The sequence below is a fragment of the Setaria viridis genome, chromosome 6, assembly GCF_005286985.2.
Source record: "Setaria viridis chromosome 6, Setaria_viridis_v4.0, whole genome shotgun sequence".
NCBI classification, from domain to species: domain Eukaryota; kingdom Viridiplantae; phylum Streptophyta; class Magnoliopsida; order Poales; family Poaceae; genus Setaria; species Setaria viridis.
This window is the reverse complement of record NC_048268.2, coordinates 3,050,309-3,064,960: the sequence shown is the minus strand read 5'-3', so window position 1 is coordinate 3,064,960 and position 14,652 is coordinate 3,050,309. Positions and strand designations below refer to the sequence as shown.

General features: G+C 45.9%; 1 protein-coding gene across 1 annotated transcript; it reads right to left on the bottom strand.

Annotated features, from left to right (window-relative positions):
* Positions 1-6,486: 6,486 nt before the first annotated feature.
* On the bottom strand, positions 6,487-11,726 carry LOC117860711 (RNA-binding protein L). Its single transcript, XM_034744084.2, has 7 exons — positions 11,278-11,726; positions 10,216-10,675; positions 8,161-8,210; positions 7,949-8,079; positions 7,754-7,856; positions 7,493-7,684; positions 6,487-6,809 (listed from the first exon to the last, which is right to left on the bottom strand). The coding sequence occupies exons 1-7, from the start codon at positions 11,677-11,679 to the stop codon at positions 6,807-6,809; spliced, it is 1,341 nt and encodes a 446-aa protein (XP_034599975.1). The 5' UTR covers positions 11,680-11,726; the 3' UTR covers positions 6,487-6,806.
* Positions 11,727-14,652: the final 2,926 nt, after the last annotated feature.

Below are 14,652 nucleotides of genomic sequence, written 5' to 3'. Positions count from 1 at the left end.
GGATCGACCCACTTCATATAGCGGCAATTTCCTTCATCGATTCATCGAGATAAGACTGAACGTGATGTTAGTTTGTAGCACGAAAAGCTTAGCAAGAGTAAGGAAGTAATAACAAGACTCACCAAGCCATACGAACATCGAAATAAATGCCAACTTCCATCACCGTCGCCATCAAACAGCTGCACGACGCAAGCCACGCCATGATGACACATTGGTCACGCATCATGGCAGTCGTCATAAGGCCTAAGGCAGTTTGGAGGGGCGTAGTTAGCCCTATCAAACAGAGGGAAGTCGTCGAGGGTTCCTCATACTCCGTTGAGCCAAAAGAACCTGCAAAGTGATGGTGAGAATAAAAGCATCCCCTCCTCTTCCCCTCCTCCCACGACCTCTCCCTTTTGCGGATGCTATTGTTCTTCCTCCTACTCAGTGGTGTGGAAGGATACGGGAGAGGGAGGTCCATATAAGGAGTGTTGAGATGGAGATGCATTGTGCCCCCATTTGTTTAGTACCCCATCGTGTTCAATCATCCTAAAAAAGCTTAGATATAGGCTTTGTAGGTGCAGGGATGTAGGGCTCAGTGTGGAGTCCCATCTGCCTGAGAAGGCTCATGTTTAGGGTCCTTGCAGTCTATTGTGTGGGCTTTTCTGTGACGGTTCACGTCAATAGTGGATTAGCACTATTTGAGTACTGTACTGGCAGTAGAGTAGTATAATGGCAATAGGGTGGAATCTAAGTACTTGAAGCATCGAGATGAAATGTTATCACAGTACAAAGAACAGTACAATGGCATGTGAGGCCTCCAACATGACAAACCTAAAGAGCACATTGCCTAGGATAAAATACCTTAGGTAATGTAAATTGGTGGACCACAACTAATGTTCTACTGGGTGAACCGGGAAAGTTTCCCCATCCTCACTTTTTTGGAGGAACATTCTCCATCCTGCTTCTTCATGTTCTTCTGTCGCTCATCTTCGTGGAGAAGTTGCGCCTGACGAGCTTCGAATTCTTCCTCCTGCCGTTTCAGTGCTGCCTCTCGAGCACCTAACTGCTCGCGCTGCCTCTGCAATTCATCCTCCTTGCCCTTCAAACGGATTTGTTGTTGGCAGATGCGTCGCTCTTGCTCAAGCCGAGCAAGACATGCCGTTTCTCGAGCCTCTGTATGCCTAGCATGGTATTGGCCTTTGGTCTCCAACTCCACTAGGATTATGCCCACCTCCCTTAAAAGCCTAGTGTCGATCCATTCCATAAATGTGCAAGCCTGCATGTTGATTCGTGATTAGTTCTAGGTATCGGTACATAGAAAACATATTTAAAATATTTATAAGTAGACGAACCTTGAAATCATAATCAATGTCGGGACACTTGAAGTACCTACACCCCTTCTTTCCCCGAGGTAATCGATCCTCCCATACTTGCAACGATGCACGGAAGCCGCAGTGGCATTTGGGGTGCTCATTCCATAGTGGAATCCCATTTTGGTCATCCCTCCATGACGACATTTCTTAGAGGGATAAGCAACCTCACTACAAGTGTTGCATTCGGGTTCAACCATGGTAGTAATGCGTTTGAACATTGCCTGAACGTCTGTTATATAGAACGCTAGTGACATGGTCCCTGGACCATGTTCATCATGGTAAAGGAAAAGAATATGCATGGACATCATAGTCTGCACCAGCCTACCTATTAAAGTCTCTGCACCGGCCTACATATTATAGTCTGCAAAGGACCACACATTATAGTCTACAGCATTGTACACATCATAGCCTGCACCAGCCTACAAAAGATAAAGAAGGTACTATGGACTAAATGCGTCCTCGCTTGTGACGCATAGCACCAGCACCATGTCCCGTGGCCTGCTGCACTGCTTTGGTTTGCAGCTGGTCGTACATAAAGGGCTCCTAAGGGGGAACCTCATGAGCCGGACGTTCTGGTGCGTATGCAACTAGTGTTGCGAACTCCTAGGTGGAGCCCTGTGTCAGAGGCACTAGCGCTTCACCCAACTGTGAAGGATCTATCTCCTCAGCGTTGTAGATGAAAAAGGACTCCACCTAGTTTATACTCGTCCTCTGCATATCATCCTCTACGAACTCATCTTCGGTCCCTCCGTGGCCTGTGTACGCTGTGATCGAACCAAGTGTTATTGTCAATTTCGATCTGTATTAGTAATGCAATAGAATGCATGTATTGACGACGCACCTATGTTGTTCACACGGAATCCACGTGAAGATGGTCCTCCTGCACTAAGTCCTCTGAAGTGCTGCGGCACTGTGTCATGAAATTATAAGTTAGTACAACCAATTAGAGTAGAATTGGTGAATGGAACATGAGAAAGTAAGGAACACATACTTGTGGGAGTGAAAGACTGTGAACCTGGAGCATGAGTGGAAGGACTTGGTCGAGCTGCTGTCCAAGGCGGTGCACGTGGAGGAGTACACGCCCCAGGGGAGGCTGCATGTGCTTGTGCTGCAGAAGACGACGCGTGGTACGCTGGCCGTGTGGGTGTAGCAGAAGATGACCAGGGTGCTTCGTAGGTGGTGCTGAAGACGAATTGGGGTAGGCAGCCCGTGGTGAAAGTAGAACGTCGTCGTCACCACCACGGCAGCTGACGGCCCGCCGAAACCTAGCACACAAGGCCGTGATCCTCCTGTACATCAACTCGTGCTCGTGCGGGTTCATGTATATGTAGTTCTCCACGCTGGTCCATGCCGTCACCTCAACTGCTGCAATAACGTCATACCGATGACAATTACATAGTTCAAGTTAGGCACAAAATAATCCGTACAAAGTGCAACATAACCCAATGCAGTATGAGTAGCAAATGCTGGAGAAGCATACCGCAATGTCGAAGTTCTGGTCCCTGGAATGTGGGTATGTCTGTGTCAGTGGTGTAGTCTCCGTCGGTGGCTGCCTGGGAACGTGCATGATGCGTGTCCGTGTCCTCGGTAAGTACCACTGTAGGTACGCTATGAAAGCCTCGTCGGAGTGTATGCGGTCCTCCTACACTAAGTCATCAAAAGCGTCCGCCCACAGCTCGACGAATGAAACCAACTTTGGACCCCACTGCGTCACTGACCCACCACCCTGATGTGTCCACCTGACATATCCATCGTGCAACGTGTTACACTAACGCAAAATCTTTATTAGACAAACAATGACTACATGCGGCTTACCTGTGCACGTGAGCTGGGACGATGTGAGTCACTGGAATTGGTGTGTCCTGGTACTGGTGAAACTGCCTCATCACATGGTGTACCGTGTACTCCTCGACATGGACATCGTACACCAGTGGCTTCTTCATCATCCAGTACTCCCGGTCTCGTATGCACAACGAAGACAGACCTTGCGGGGCACGAGCCTGGGTGTCCCCTAATGTAAGGTGTCCACCTGACATCGGTGTCGACAAAAGCGTCAAACTGCCCGACAAATTCTGGGTACAACTTCTTCATCTGAACTCCAACCCACGATCCCTAAAAAAATATTTCACAATCAGGACTAGTAGTTGTAATATCAATGCATGCAATATATGAATGAGTACACAAAGTAATTGTACATTTAGTATCGTACTTTTCTCAAGCACCACATGGACCCCATCGTGGGTCTGTCAACATTGTTGTGGTCAAGAGCCAACTCCCGGTAGGGTGCCACATCAATCAATGACTGGGAAACATCACTGAAAAGCCTCAATGCAAGGACCCAATGCCAAGAATGACCACTGCAGAACCTATTTTCCTATATTCTGAGCATAGGGATAGACTTTCAGGTCGTAGTAGCTTCCTATATTCCTCTAGCATATGGTGTGCAATAGAGCAGTGAGGTTATCATATGATGTTTTGTATGTACCCCACTTCATATCTAACTCATTCTACTTGGCTCGGTAAGTCTTGTTGTAGTTAATTTTGTACTTGAACTTCTCCTATATGGCACAAATAATCGACTTGGGCTTATAGCTAGGATTCTCGACTATCTGAGGATACATGTATTGAGCAACAAAATTAGCAGTGAGGTTGCAGTGTTGTGCTTCCAATTCATCCAGCACGTATTCGTGCTCCACCAATCTAGTCACCTCCCAGTAATCCTTCCACTTGCCCTTGTATGCGTGCACACTAAATGAGCAATTGCTTTTAACACAACACACATCATATATTGTTGAGTTGCTCTTCACCATCCTGAACTGTCGTTGCAAAGATAAAGTCGACCATCGCTTTATAGTTGTCTTCACCTCATCCCCACTATGGTACAAAGCACCGACACAAACCTCATTCTCCCTGTACTCCAAGGGACATCTTCCTCTTCATTGACTGCTAGGTTCGAATGGTCATAACTTGACCAGTTCTGCGGGACAGGATTAGCATTATCCTCATCCGACGAGTCATCATCCATGGCACAAAGGTGCTCATCTCCTTCCCTCTCTACCTGCTCAACTAATCTAGGGATGTGTTCCCCTCATCAGCCTCGTCATTTGGCTCACGGGATGCCTCTTCATCCTCTACATCTCCTTCTTCTACTCCATGTTCAGTATCTTCTTCAGTTTACCCATCGGTAATCTTCAAACCTTCCTCGCCTCTAACTTCCCCACCACCGACTTCATCTTGCAACTGACTGCTAGATCCAATTTTTTGGAACACTTCAACACACAATATCAGCGGTAAACCGCGCTCAGTAGCAACATTTACATAGGCTCTCCAGTTCTGGGTTCCTTCAAGCGTCATCAACTTCCAAAATATTATATCAGTTTGAAACCTCACTACAATCCTAACAGACAGCTCAACTTGATCTCTATCAAGCTTGAAAGTCTTAAATAGCTACTTGCATTGATGCTCAAGTCCTCTCTCTTGCTCTTGGTACTTGTTTAACGACTTAAATTTAGACAAATCTACCCCTTCCGAACCATATCTAACCTCCCCCGGACCATAGAACACTTGGAAAAATAAATTGTTCGACATGAACAAATATTATTACTAAATGTTATTAATTTTAACTAACTCCAACAACACCTACATTTAAAAACTATATAAAATTATAACTCGTGCATTGCCAATAATATTAATTTTAGAGTTATCTAAATATATCAACAAATTAATTTTACTTTACTCTATCAATAAACACAACATCAAGAGAGAGCATTACTAAATATTACTAAATTTAAACAACCCTAATCACACCTACATTCCGAAAAACTATATAACTCAGACATTATTACTAAATGTTATTAATTTCAACTAACCCAAAAAACACCTACATTCTCAATAATTATATAAAATTATAACTTGTGCATGGCTAATAATATTAATCTTAAAGTTATCAAAATATATCAACAAATTAATTTTACTTTACCGTGTCAATATACACGACATCAAGAGAGATCATTACCAAATATTAATAAATTTAACTAACCCTAATCACACCTACATTCCGGAAAACTATATAAAATTATACACGACATGAACAGACATTATTACTAAATATTATTAATTTGAACTAACCCCAAAAACACCTACATTCTGAATAACTATATAAAATTATAACTCATGCATTGCCAATAATATTAATCTTAAAGTTATCTAAATAAATCAACAAACTAAATTTACTTTAACCAAAATAACTAAGCTAAATCCACTGTACCGACAAACTAATATTTGTCTATATTTCATATATGCACCTAGATTTGATTTAATACTTAACACTACACCATTTATAAATCATATCGACTACTACTCTACTAACGACGAGTTAACATAAACTGCAAGATTTCAAATAATACCTGAAGCGAAGCACAGATCCGGCAGAGCTTCACTTCAATCTGCACCCTCCTCTCCTCTCCTCTCTCGCTTTCTCTTCTCTTCTCCCCAAATGAACCGGCGCGCTCCTCTGACCTGGCCCCAGCCGTTCTTCGCGTTTTAAAGGGTAGGGTTGCCTACCGCCGACTGATCCGGCGAGATCTTCCCGCTCCCGCCATTTGAAACGGCGGAAGGCTGTTACCACTACCGCCATTTGAAAGGGCGGAAGGCTGTTACTGCCACTCCATCCGGCAGTAATTTCCATTTCATCCGACAATAAGTCTGCGGCCGCTAGAATTCCGCATGCTGCCCACCGTGTGTTCGTGGCAATTTTTTTATTCGTGGCCCGGATACCGCCGGCTGAAACGGGTAACTTTTATTTGCTAATTTTTTTCTCCACTATTTATTTCTGCAAAATCGTAAAAAAATATTAAAAAAAACCATGAAGAGGAGGCCCGCAATCTATCGACAAAGTTAAATTACTTTTGCAAGGGGCCCAGCGCCTTCGACTGTGTGGCGTACTGGCGTGGTGATTTTTGACCGTCCCCGCAGCGTAACATTACAGCAAAAAAAAAGAAGAGCCATCCAGAGGCGAGAGCACGGATGGGAATTCCCAATAGAAAGAATATTCGCAGATTATTTCCCTCGCCAAGAAAAATGGAATCTGCATGTTTCGTTAGCTAAGAACACAACATGACAAAGGCAACAGTTGGCAACAAACATAAAAACCAGAAGCATCCGTGCGAATCTTGATTACAGTACAGTAATAATGCGATGACAAGAGCTAGCAAAGGTAAATTAACGATAGTAAAACATACGGCGACACGCAACAGATTGTTTTTCCTACCAGTTACTCGATCATGGAATAGAACCGCAGTGCACCATACAAGGTGCTAAAACTCTAGTGCTACAAATCATGTTCGTATGGCCTTAACCAAGGCATGCATCAAACGCTCTATATCTTACAACTCAGCACATCCCCTCGCACCAATCACAGCACCTGAAATGGTAAGGCAGAGCCATTGGATCTCACTGCACAGGATAACAACGATTTGTCAGATTTTTGTAGAACACGCAAACTATGATCTTGTGTAATTAAAAGGTCAAACATGCCTCAAAACTATGAAGATAGGTCAAAGATGCATAAGAAGCAAGTAGGAGCAAGGTCAATGATCCAAATTATTTAGGTCTCAAAAAGAAACACAGAAGTCAACATGTATATGGTGATATCGTCCATTCACCTAAGGAGAAGCTACAGAGCACAATCAAACATTTAAAGGGTTGCACATCTTTATGCATTTAAGAAAAAAATACAAAGCAAGTGAAAGTTCAATTAATTAATCCAGGTTCTCCAACTGATATAGTGTTTAACTGTCTACTCAAGCTTTGTTCAGCAATGTCCAACATTGGTTACTTCAAGCTATAGTAACCTCTCTATTAGCAAAAAGAAGAATGTCTAAACATAGAGGGACCTGAGAATGTAACTATAATGTCTCTCCGTTACAAAAAATATCATCCCTTACGTGATGGCTGATACAATTAGCAAAATGTTAAAGTACCATCAAATTTATTCAAATCTGAAGGGTTGCATGAGAGATTGCATTACTTAAGTTAAAAGAACTGGTGTGGTGTCTAAGAGTGGTGAACAGAATACAAGGAAATGGGATACCAGTTCGTATTTGTCAGATGAGATCAACAAGTGACAAAAATCTCACCTGTTGCTGCTGTGGCTGCTGCGCCACTGGTTGCTGTTGGTAATTTGGATAGCCAGCATATGCTCCAGCTCCATAACCAAACGCATTAGGGTCCTGAGATTGAGGATACCCATAGGCCTCGTAGCCTTGCCCATAACCATAGTATCCTGCTGCATTAGCCCCAGCAGCCCACTGGTTGGGATCCTGTTGAGGCTGGAAACACAAACGGATTAGCTTCAATTACTAGGTATGGATAAGGAGAGTTAACATGCGATAGCCAACCTGAACTTGTTTGTTTGAAGGGCTGCGACCCCAAGAGAGCCTCACATTCTGCCCTCCAATCAAGGTACCTTGCAGAATTACCAATGCCTCCTCGGCAGAAGATCTGGATGCACAGCAACATAACTGATTACTTCAACATACAAAATCAAGCGGATATTGACAAACCTGAAGAAATAGAGCATAAATTCAGTCAACCTGTTAGCATATTGAACAAAACCACATCTTTTGCCAACAGGGATCTTGACATGGACCACTTCCCCATAAGGGGCGAAAACTTGTTTCAACACATCTTCAGTGACATTGGGGTCAAGGCCACCAACAAAAATCTGTGCTCAACAACAGCGATAGGTTATTAGCAGCTAGTTAAAAAATTACTTGCACACATGAAAGAAGCACAAAGAACGCACAGTGGTATTGTTAGGATCACTGTCAGACTGAACTCCCTGGGCGCTTGGTACTGTAAATAAAACACAGATAAAACAGAAAGTAAGACATACTAAACATTGACAAAATAAATTGTGGATGTGGATGATTATCATGTACAGTATGAGCTTCAATAGTTGTCAGATGTTGTTTAGTTAAGAAATTCATATGCAGATATTCCATGTCATATTGCACTAGCAAAACTGCAAAAGAGCATGTTTCAGACAATAAGATTCACAATAACTAGCTCACAGGATATAAACCACATAACAAGCACAAAAGAATCACAAGATGATCAAATAAGTTTAACGCTGTAAAAGAAGTCAAATTTTGGGGGAAAAGGTTTATCAATTATAGGTTATCACTTTCCAATCTCAAATTCTAAGAATAATATCAGATAATGCATTGCATTATGAGACTTCTTCTATAGCTAAAAGGTCAATTCTAGCGATTAATGCGCAAATGCATTTTGTATAAAAAATCCATTCCTAGACGTTGTTACAGCATAAACTCATTCAACTAGCCTTGTATCCAGTGTGCCTGAAATCAGAAGTCTAAGAGTGTAACAGTTTTATTTCACAAAAGTTGATAGTAGACACAGCAAGCAACCACTTTCATCCAAACTCATCATCTTGGAAGATTCAAAATACATCCACAGGCACATATTGGGATTGTTTCAAACAAGCAAATCATCATGATTTGTTCCAGTTGACATGGCTGTCATTAAGGCAACTGACTTCCACATGCAGAATGTGACCCCCCAAATCTCAGGATTACAAACCAATAAAATCACTACTATCAACGAGCTAACAAAAACGACAAAAGGAATGTAAGGCAATAAAGGTTAGCAAACAAAATGTCAGCGCTTTTAGTGTTTTCTAGAACTTTTCTTTTTCCTATTCATATGTGCACACTGGACTTGTACATACTGAACTCTAGAATCTCCCTTGAGCTACTTTGTAACAGAAGCTAGCAGATGGGGCCTCAGCATGCTTATTTAGAAGGAACCTGGGACTACTTAGGATGTCCAGGAACTACACATATTGTGAAAAGGTTTAACCTATTGACATCTCACATCAAAGCTCCTTCCTTCAAAAGTAACCTGAAAGCTTCTGCAAAGAAGCATTGCCAATGGATAGGCATAGCATGAAAAATGGTACATTTGTTGAACACATGATAATGATATTGATACTGAGAAGTCATAGAAGTAAATTGGATCTATGAAAAGAAATGATAAGGTAACGTCAAATGGAAGTTTACCAAAGGGTTCAATGTGAAATCTTCCCCTAAAAGATGTTTATGGATATGCCGGAAAAATGTTACGGAAAGGAAAATGTAGAAAACGTGAACCCATATATGAAAGTAAGTGCAGGCTCCCCATCCGCTTAAGTACTATACAGAAGCATCTCAACTTAGAACATTTGGGTAGTACGGTACTTAAGTAATAGCTTTAATAAAAGAACAGAAGGAATTAAATGGATTGTGGCAGGAAGGAAATAAAAAGCAAACGTTCTTAATTGAGTAACAGATAACAGATTTCGTAAAAGAAAGAAAGAAATAACTGGAGTACTGGACTGTGGCAGGAAGGGAAAAAACTAAGACATAAAGTAGATATCGAAGGAACCGAGATCAAATTTAGGACATAAACGATTAACACTGACCTAACAGAGGCCACGCATTACACAAGACATGCATTGCAGTTCAAGTCAGTTCCAAGGCTCCTATATGAAGAGCCTCGTGGCATCCTGCTTCCAGACAATAGGAGTTTCATGAGTATTTCATCAGAATCCTAATGTATCAAATGATCCGAATTCAGGAACGAAATGCTGTGGAGCTATTGACTTGTTCAAGGACTGCAGCCAAGCTTCAATACATTTGGAACAACCACAGAAATTGAAGTATAGCAAGTAACCGCAAACACAGCACAGTAATAAAATCGATACATGAAATAAGCTATAGGTCAAATGTGATTATGCAAGTGCAATGCAAATATAAAATGCAGCTACAACAAGATAAATTCAACTAGTATTATTCCTTACCTTTTTCTTGAACTCCTGTGGCTTTCTTATTAGCAGCTGGTCCAATACGCATGGGTCTTGAAGAACAGAGCATCCCATTCATTTCAGTCATTGCACGAGCTTGCTCATTAGGATCACCGAATTTCACAAAGCCATAACCCTTTGGACGCATAGTTAGTTTGTCCGTGACAACCTTTGCACCCTTGACCGAAGGATAATGCACCCTGAATGTCTCTTGTAATATGTAATCCGTAACATCAGCAGCCAAGTCACCAACAAAAATTGTGTAATCAGGGGAGTCATCACGTTTTTCACCAGCACTGGCCCAATTCAATCGGAATGGCAACTCAACATTGGGCATCATTGTCCCATTGTAAGTCTGAAGAACTTTTTCAGCGGTGGCACGGGTCATGAATTCAACAAAACCATAGCCCTGAAGCTGTCCAGTATGCTTGTCACGGATAAGCTTCACAGATTGTACCTATAAATTCAAGACAAACAGAAGATCAGCATACTCCTATGGACAGAAGCCAAATAACGGTGTGAAAAATACAACAATAAGCCGATAATCACTTTGTATGGTGGTAACACAAACATTCTTGAATCAATCAACCATCCCATTAAAATAGTAATGCAATGCAAAATTGCAAACATGATGATCACAGCACCGGTACAGTTTCGTTTTAACTAACCATGGAAACAAGCATCAATGCTTCTACGGAAACAGTTCTCTTCAATTTCTGTGAATTCAGATTTTTTTTATGCTACACGCGGTTAGTGCCATATACCATCAGTCAGATACATACATGGGCAGAAATTCCAAATCCGCAATAAACACCAATAACATCATACTCAAACCCTAAGAATTCACAGTTATATAGCATGAAATCTGAATTCACAATCCCTCTCATATTGCATCAGACTCTAATAATCCTACAACGATAGGCAAAGCTATTGGCACCTGCACCCAATAGGAGTATGGAAAAACAAGTATCAAGGGTTCCAAATCAAACGAATCGAAGCAAGCCACGGGCGGCACGCGGCAGATTCCGATTTCCGACGCAGGGACCGAGAAGCGCGTACCTCCCCCGTGGCCGCGAAGCACCCGTAGATGTAGTTCTCGTCCATCCAGTACTGCAGGTCCCCGATCCAGAGCGTCCTGACCTCGTTGGGCCCGGCGGCCGCGGCCGCCACGGGGGCCGGCGCGGGTGGCGCCCCGTAGTAGCCGGCCTGCGGCGGGGGAGGCGCCTGGCCGTACGCGGCCTGGTGCGGCGGGGGAGGCGCCTGGCCGTACGGTGCCTGATGCGGCGGCGGGGGCGCCTGGCCCCACATCTGCGGCGGGGGCGGGGCCTGCTGCGGCGGCGGCGGCGGCGCGTACTGGTGCTGCGGGGGCATCGGCGGCGGGATGCCGCCCCAGTGCGGCGGCGCGCCCGGGGCGGACTGCGGGGGAGGAGGGGCGACGCCGGGCTGCTGCTGCGGCATCATGGCGGCGGCGTGGCTGGGCAGGCGAATCCTAGGGTGAGGCGACAGGCGAGGGAGGGGTGGACGAGGAAGGAGGGGGTGGAGGTGGTGGGTTGGATCGGGACGTGTCTATGCGTGTGGGGCCAGGCTAGATATTTTTGTCCCCGCCCGCCATTGACCGGTGGGTCCGTGGGAGGTGGTGCCGTGATGGGGTTGGCCATGGCCTGGAAGCATCTGGGCCGACCTGGGGACTGTTGGATGTATCTACATTTTTTTTAACCTTGTGGGATGTTTGGATACAGGTGTGACGACCGAACCCTAATCTCCCAAGTTAATCTTAATCGGAGCCCTGATCCCCTGTCTTAAGTTGTCCAGGCCTAAGTGTTCAACCTTCCAACCAGTCCCGACCCCTGAGACCCGACCCCTCCTCGCTTCGCTCCGATCCCGACCCCGGCGAACTCAGCTCACCGTCGGATCCCTCTAAGTCTTCCTCAAACGCCCGTTCTATCCGCCGGTGGACCCGCGAGATCTTTTTCCCCAGATCTTCCGCGACAGGTGCACTCGAGTTGCATGCCCGCTTCAGAGCCTTCCCGCCGCGTGGCTCATCTTCTCCGACGCCGCCGCTCAGTTTTGTCTCTGGCTCGCGACCGAGTGGATCCTCGCGCCCCCTTCCCCAATGGCGTCGGAAGCCCCTCTGCCACCTTTCTGCAGAGCCTCGCCTCCCGCGCCCATCATCACACCGCCAGATCCCGGCCGCAGAGCCCGATGTCGCTCGTCTTTTTCGTCACTTCGAACACAGTCGCGCCGCCCGGTCTTCGCTACCCGACGATTCCTCCTCCGCCAACCCCGACCATGGCAGCGACAGCTCCTTTTCCGCCCCGACAGAGTGTTGCTTCGCGCTCGCCCGCGTAGCAGCAGCCTGCCTATCTTCTCACCTGTGCGCCCTCGATTCGAGCGCCGTTAAACCGGTCGCTTCTATCAAATCTTCCACACGACGACGCCCGCCTCCGCCAAATCTCAACCACCGGCATATCTGCTCCTGCGCCGCCCTGACGGCAGAACCCAATGACCGCTGGCGTCATCCCCGAGTCCTGCACCACCGCCCTTGTCGCTCAATCGCCGCCCCGGCAGAGCACTCCATTGCTTCTCCCCGGCCTTCGCGCCGCTCCCCTTCTCTCTCTCCCGCGCCGCTTCCCTTCCCGTTCCAGCAGCTATAAACAGGAGTACACAAGCCCGCCGGAGTTCCCTCCGCCATTGTTGCCTTCAGCCATTCTCTTGCTCCCTGCTCGAGCTCCTAGCGCCACACGCCAAGTTCTTGAGGAACTCTTCCCTCAGCTCCCCTCAGTTTTCCCCAAGTCACCCAGCCGCTTGCTCCTCCGTGCTGCGTAGAAGCTTACTTGTGATCCGCAAGAAGCGTCGCCGCCGCCGGAGCATTTCCGGTCTTAGCCGTTGCTCAAAGCCTTAGTCCCTCCGCCCAAGTCTGCCTCTTCCCGACCCCAAGCCTTCCTTTCAGGAAGAAGGTAAGCTGCCGACCCCAGTCCGCTTCGCCCGACCCCTCTTACCCGCCCGACCCTGTCTGTCCCGCCGACCCTTATCCGCCTCGCCCGAGGGCTCGGCTGTGATCTTTTTCTTCAACCCGAGGGTGTATGTGTAAAACTTAGGAACCCTTCAGCGCTTGCGTCTGAGGATCCCTATTATACCACATCCTCTAGTTCAAGGATCAGATCATAAGTTCCTTTCCGACCCTTGCCTCTTGATCTTCACCAGCTCTCTCGAATCTTCCCACCCTCCTGCTCTTTGTCGCGAGTTTCTGGGCTCAGACGAGCAAGTGTTGCTATTGATATAACCGTCTATGCTAACTCTTGCATTGCATTCGTGTAGAGCTGCGCCTCGCCGACGGCTTCTACGAACTACACCCGGCGCCAGAAGACGAAGCTGTAGCAGAGTTCTTGCCCGCTGAAGCCGAAGTTGCCCCCGAAGTCGAGCAGTTCTCTTCCTCCTTGCTCGAAGGCAAGCCCCGGTTGCATGAAAACCCTGCGTGTTTTACCAAACTTGCGCATGCCTTCTGTAACATGTTTGTGCATTTACGTATAGGAGTTGTTTGAAACCCTAGATGCATGACTTAGTTATCCCCATGATCTGAGCACTAGCTGTTGGATCGAGTAGTTGCACCGCTTAACTAGGAGGCGGTAAAAGCCGAGTGATTCCCTGTCACTCGCGAGTTGTAGGAGTTGCATGTCTACCTTTCTGTTACAACTATAAGGACGATGGACGGGGCAGGGTTTTGGTAACTCTTTGGTGGTCGGATGGTTGCCCCGTCTGTCTATGAAAAACTTGCTAAGGCCCGATAGTGGTGGTGTTCGTGATCAAGTGTTTGAAAGTACTAGCCTCATACTTAGTATGGGATGAGGAAGCCTAGTACCGGATTGAACCTAGACGTGAGCGGTCGCCCCATTGTTCTTGGAACGGAGTTTCCCCTGCTGCTGGATGTCGCACGTGGTGGCATGCGTGGTCACAGAACGGCAGAGGCCGGGTTTGTGGAACCTTGCACCAAAGGAAATGGGCCCGACACGGGTTAGGGGATTGATGGGGAAGGCCGACACAGGAAGCGACCTCCGGGTGCGCGGATGTCGTGAGGCTAGGTTCACCATGCATGGTTAAAGAACTCGAATCGATTCATCTACCTCTCACAGTTTGAGATTGCTTGATCGCTATGTCACCCTGAGTAAATAAGAAATCTTATGATGACATGTTTGTTGATTTATCTACACATCTTGTTTGGTTCCATGATTGCTTAGAATAGGTTGAAAAACCTAGACTGGTAAATGAACTTAGAACCGGAGCTAAAACTTGAAAATAGGGTTTTTACTTAGTGCTTTTGGCAACCAAACCCCTCAGCCAAGAAAGCCCTGCATGTCTAGAAGTGTGGAGTAGTTTTACTCCTATCGGTTAAGTCTTGTTGAGCTTAGTAGCTCAGCCTTGTTGTGGCTCCTGTTT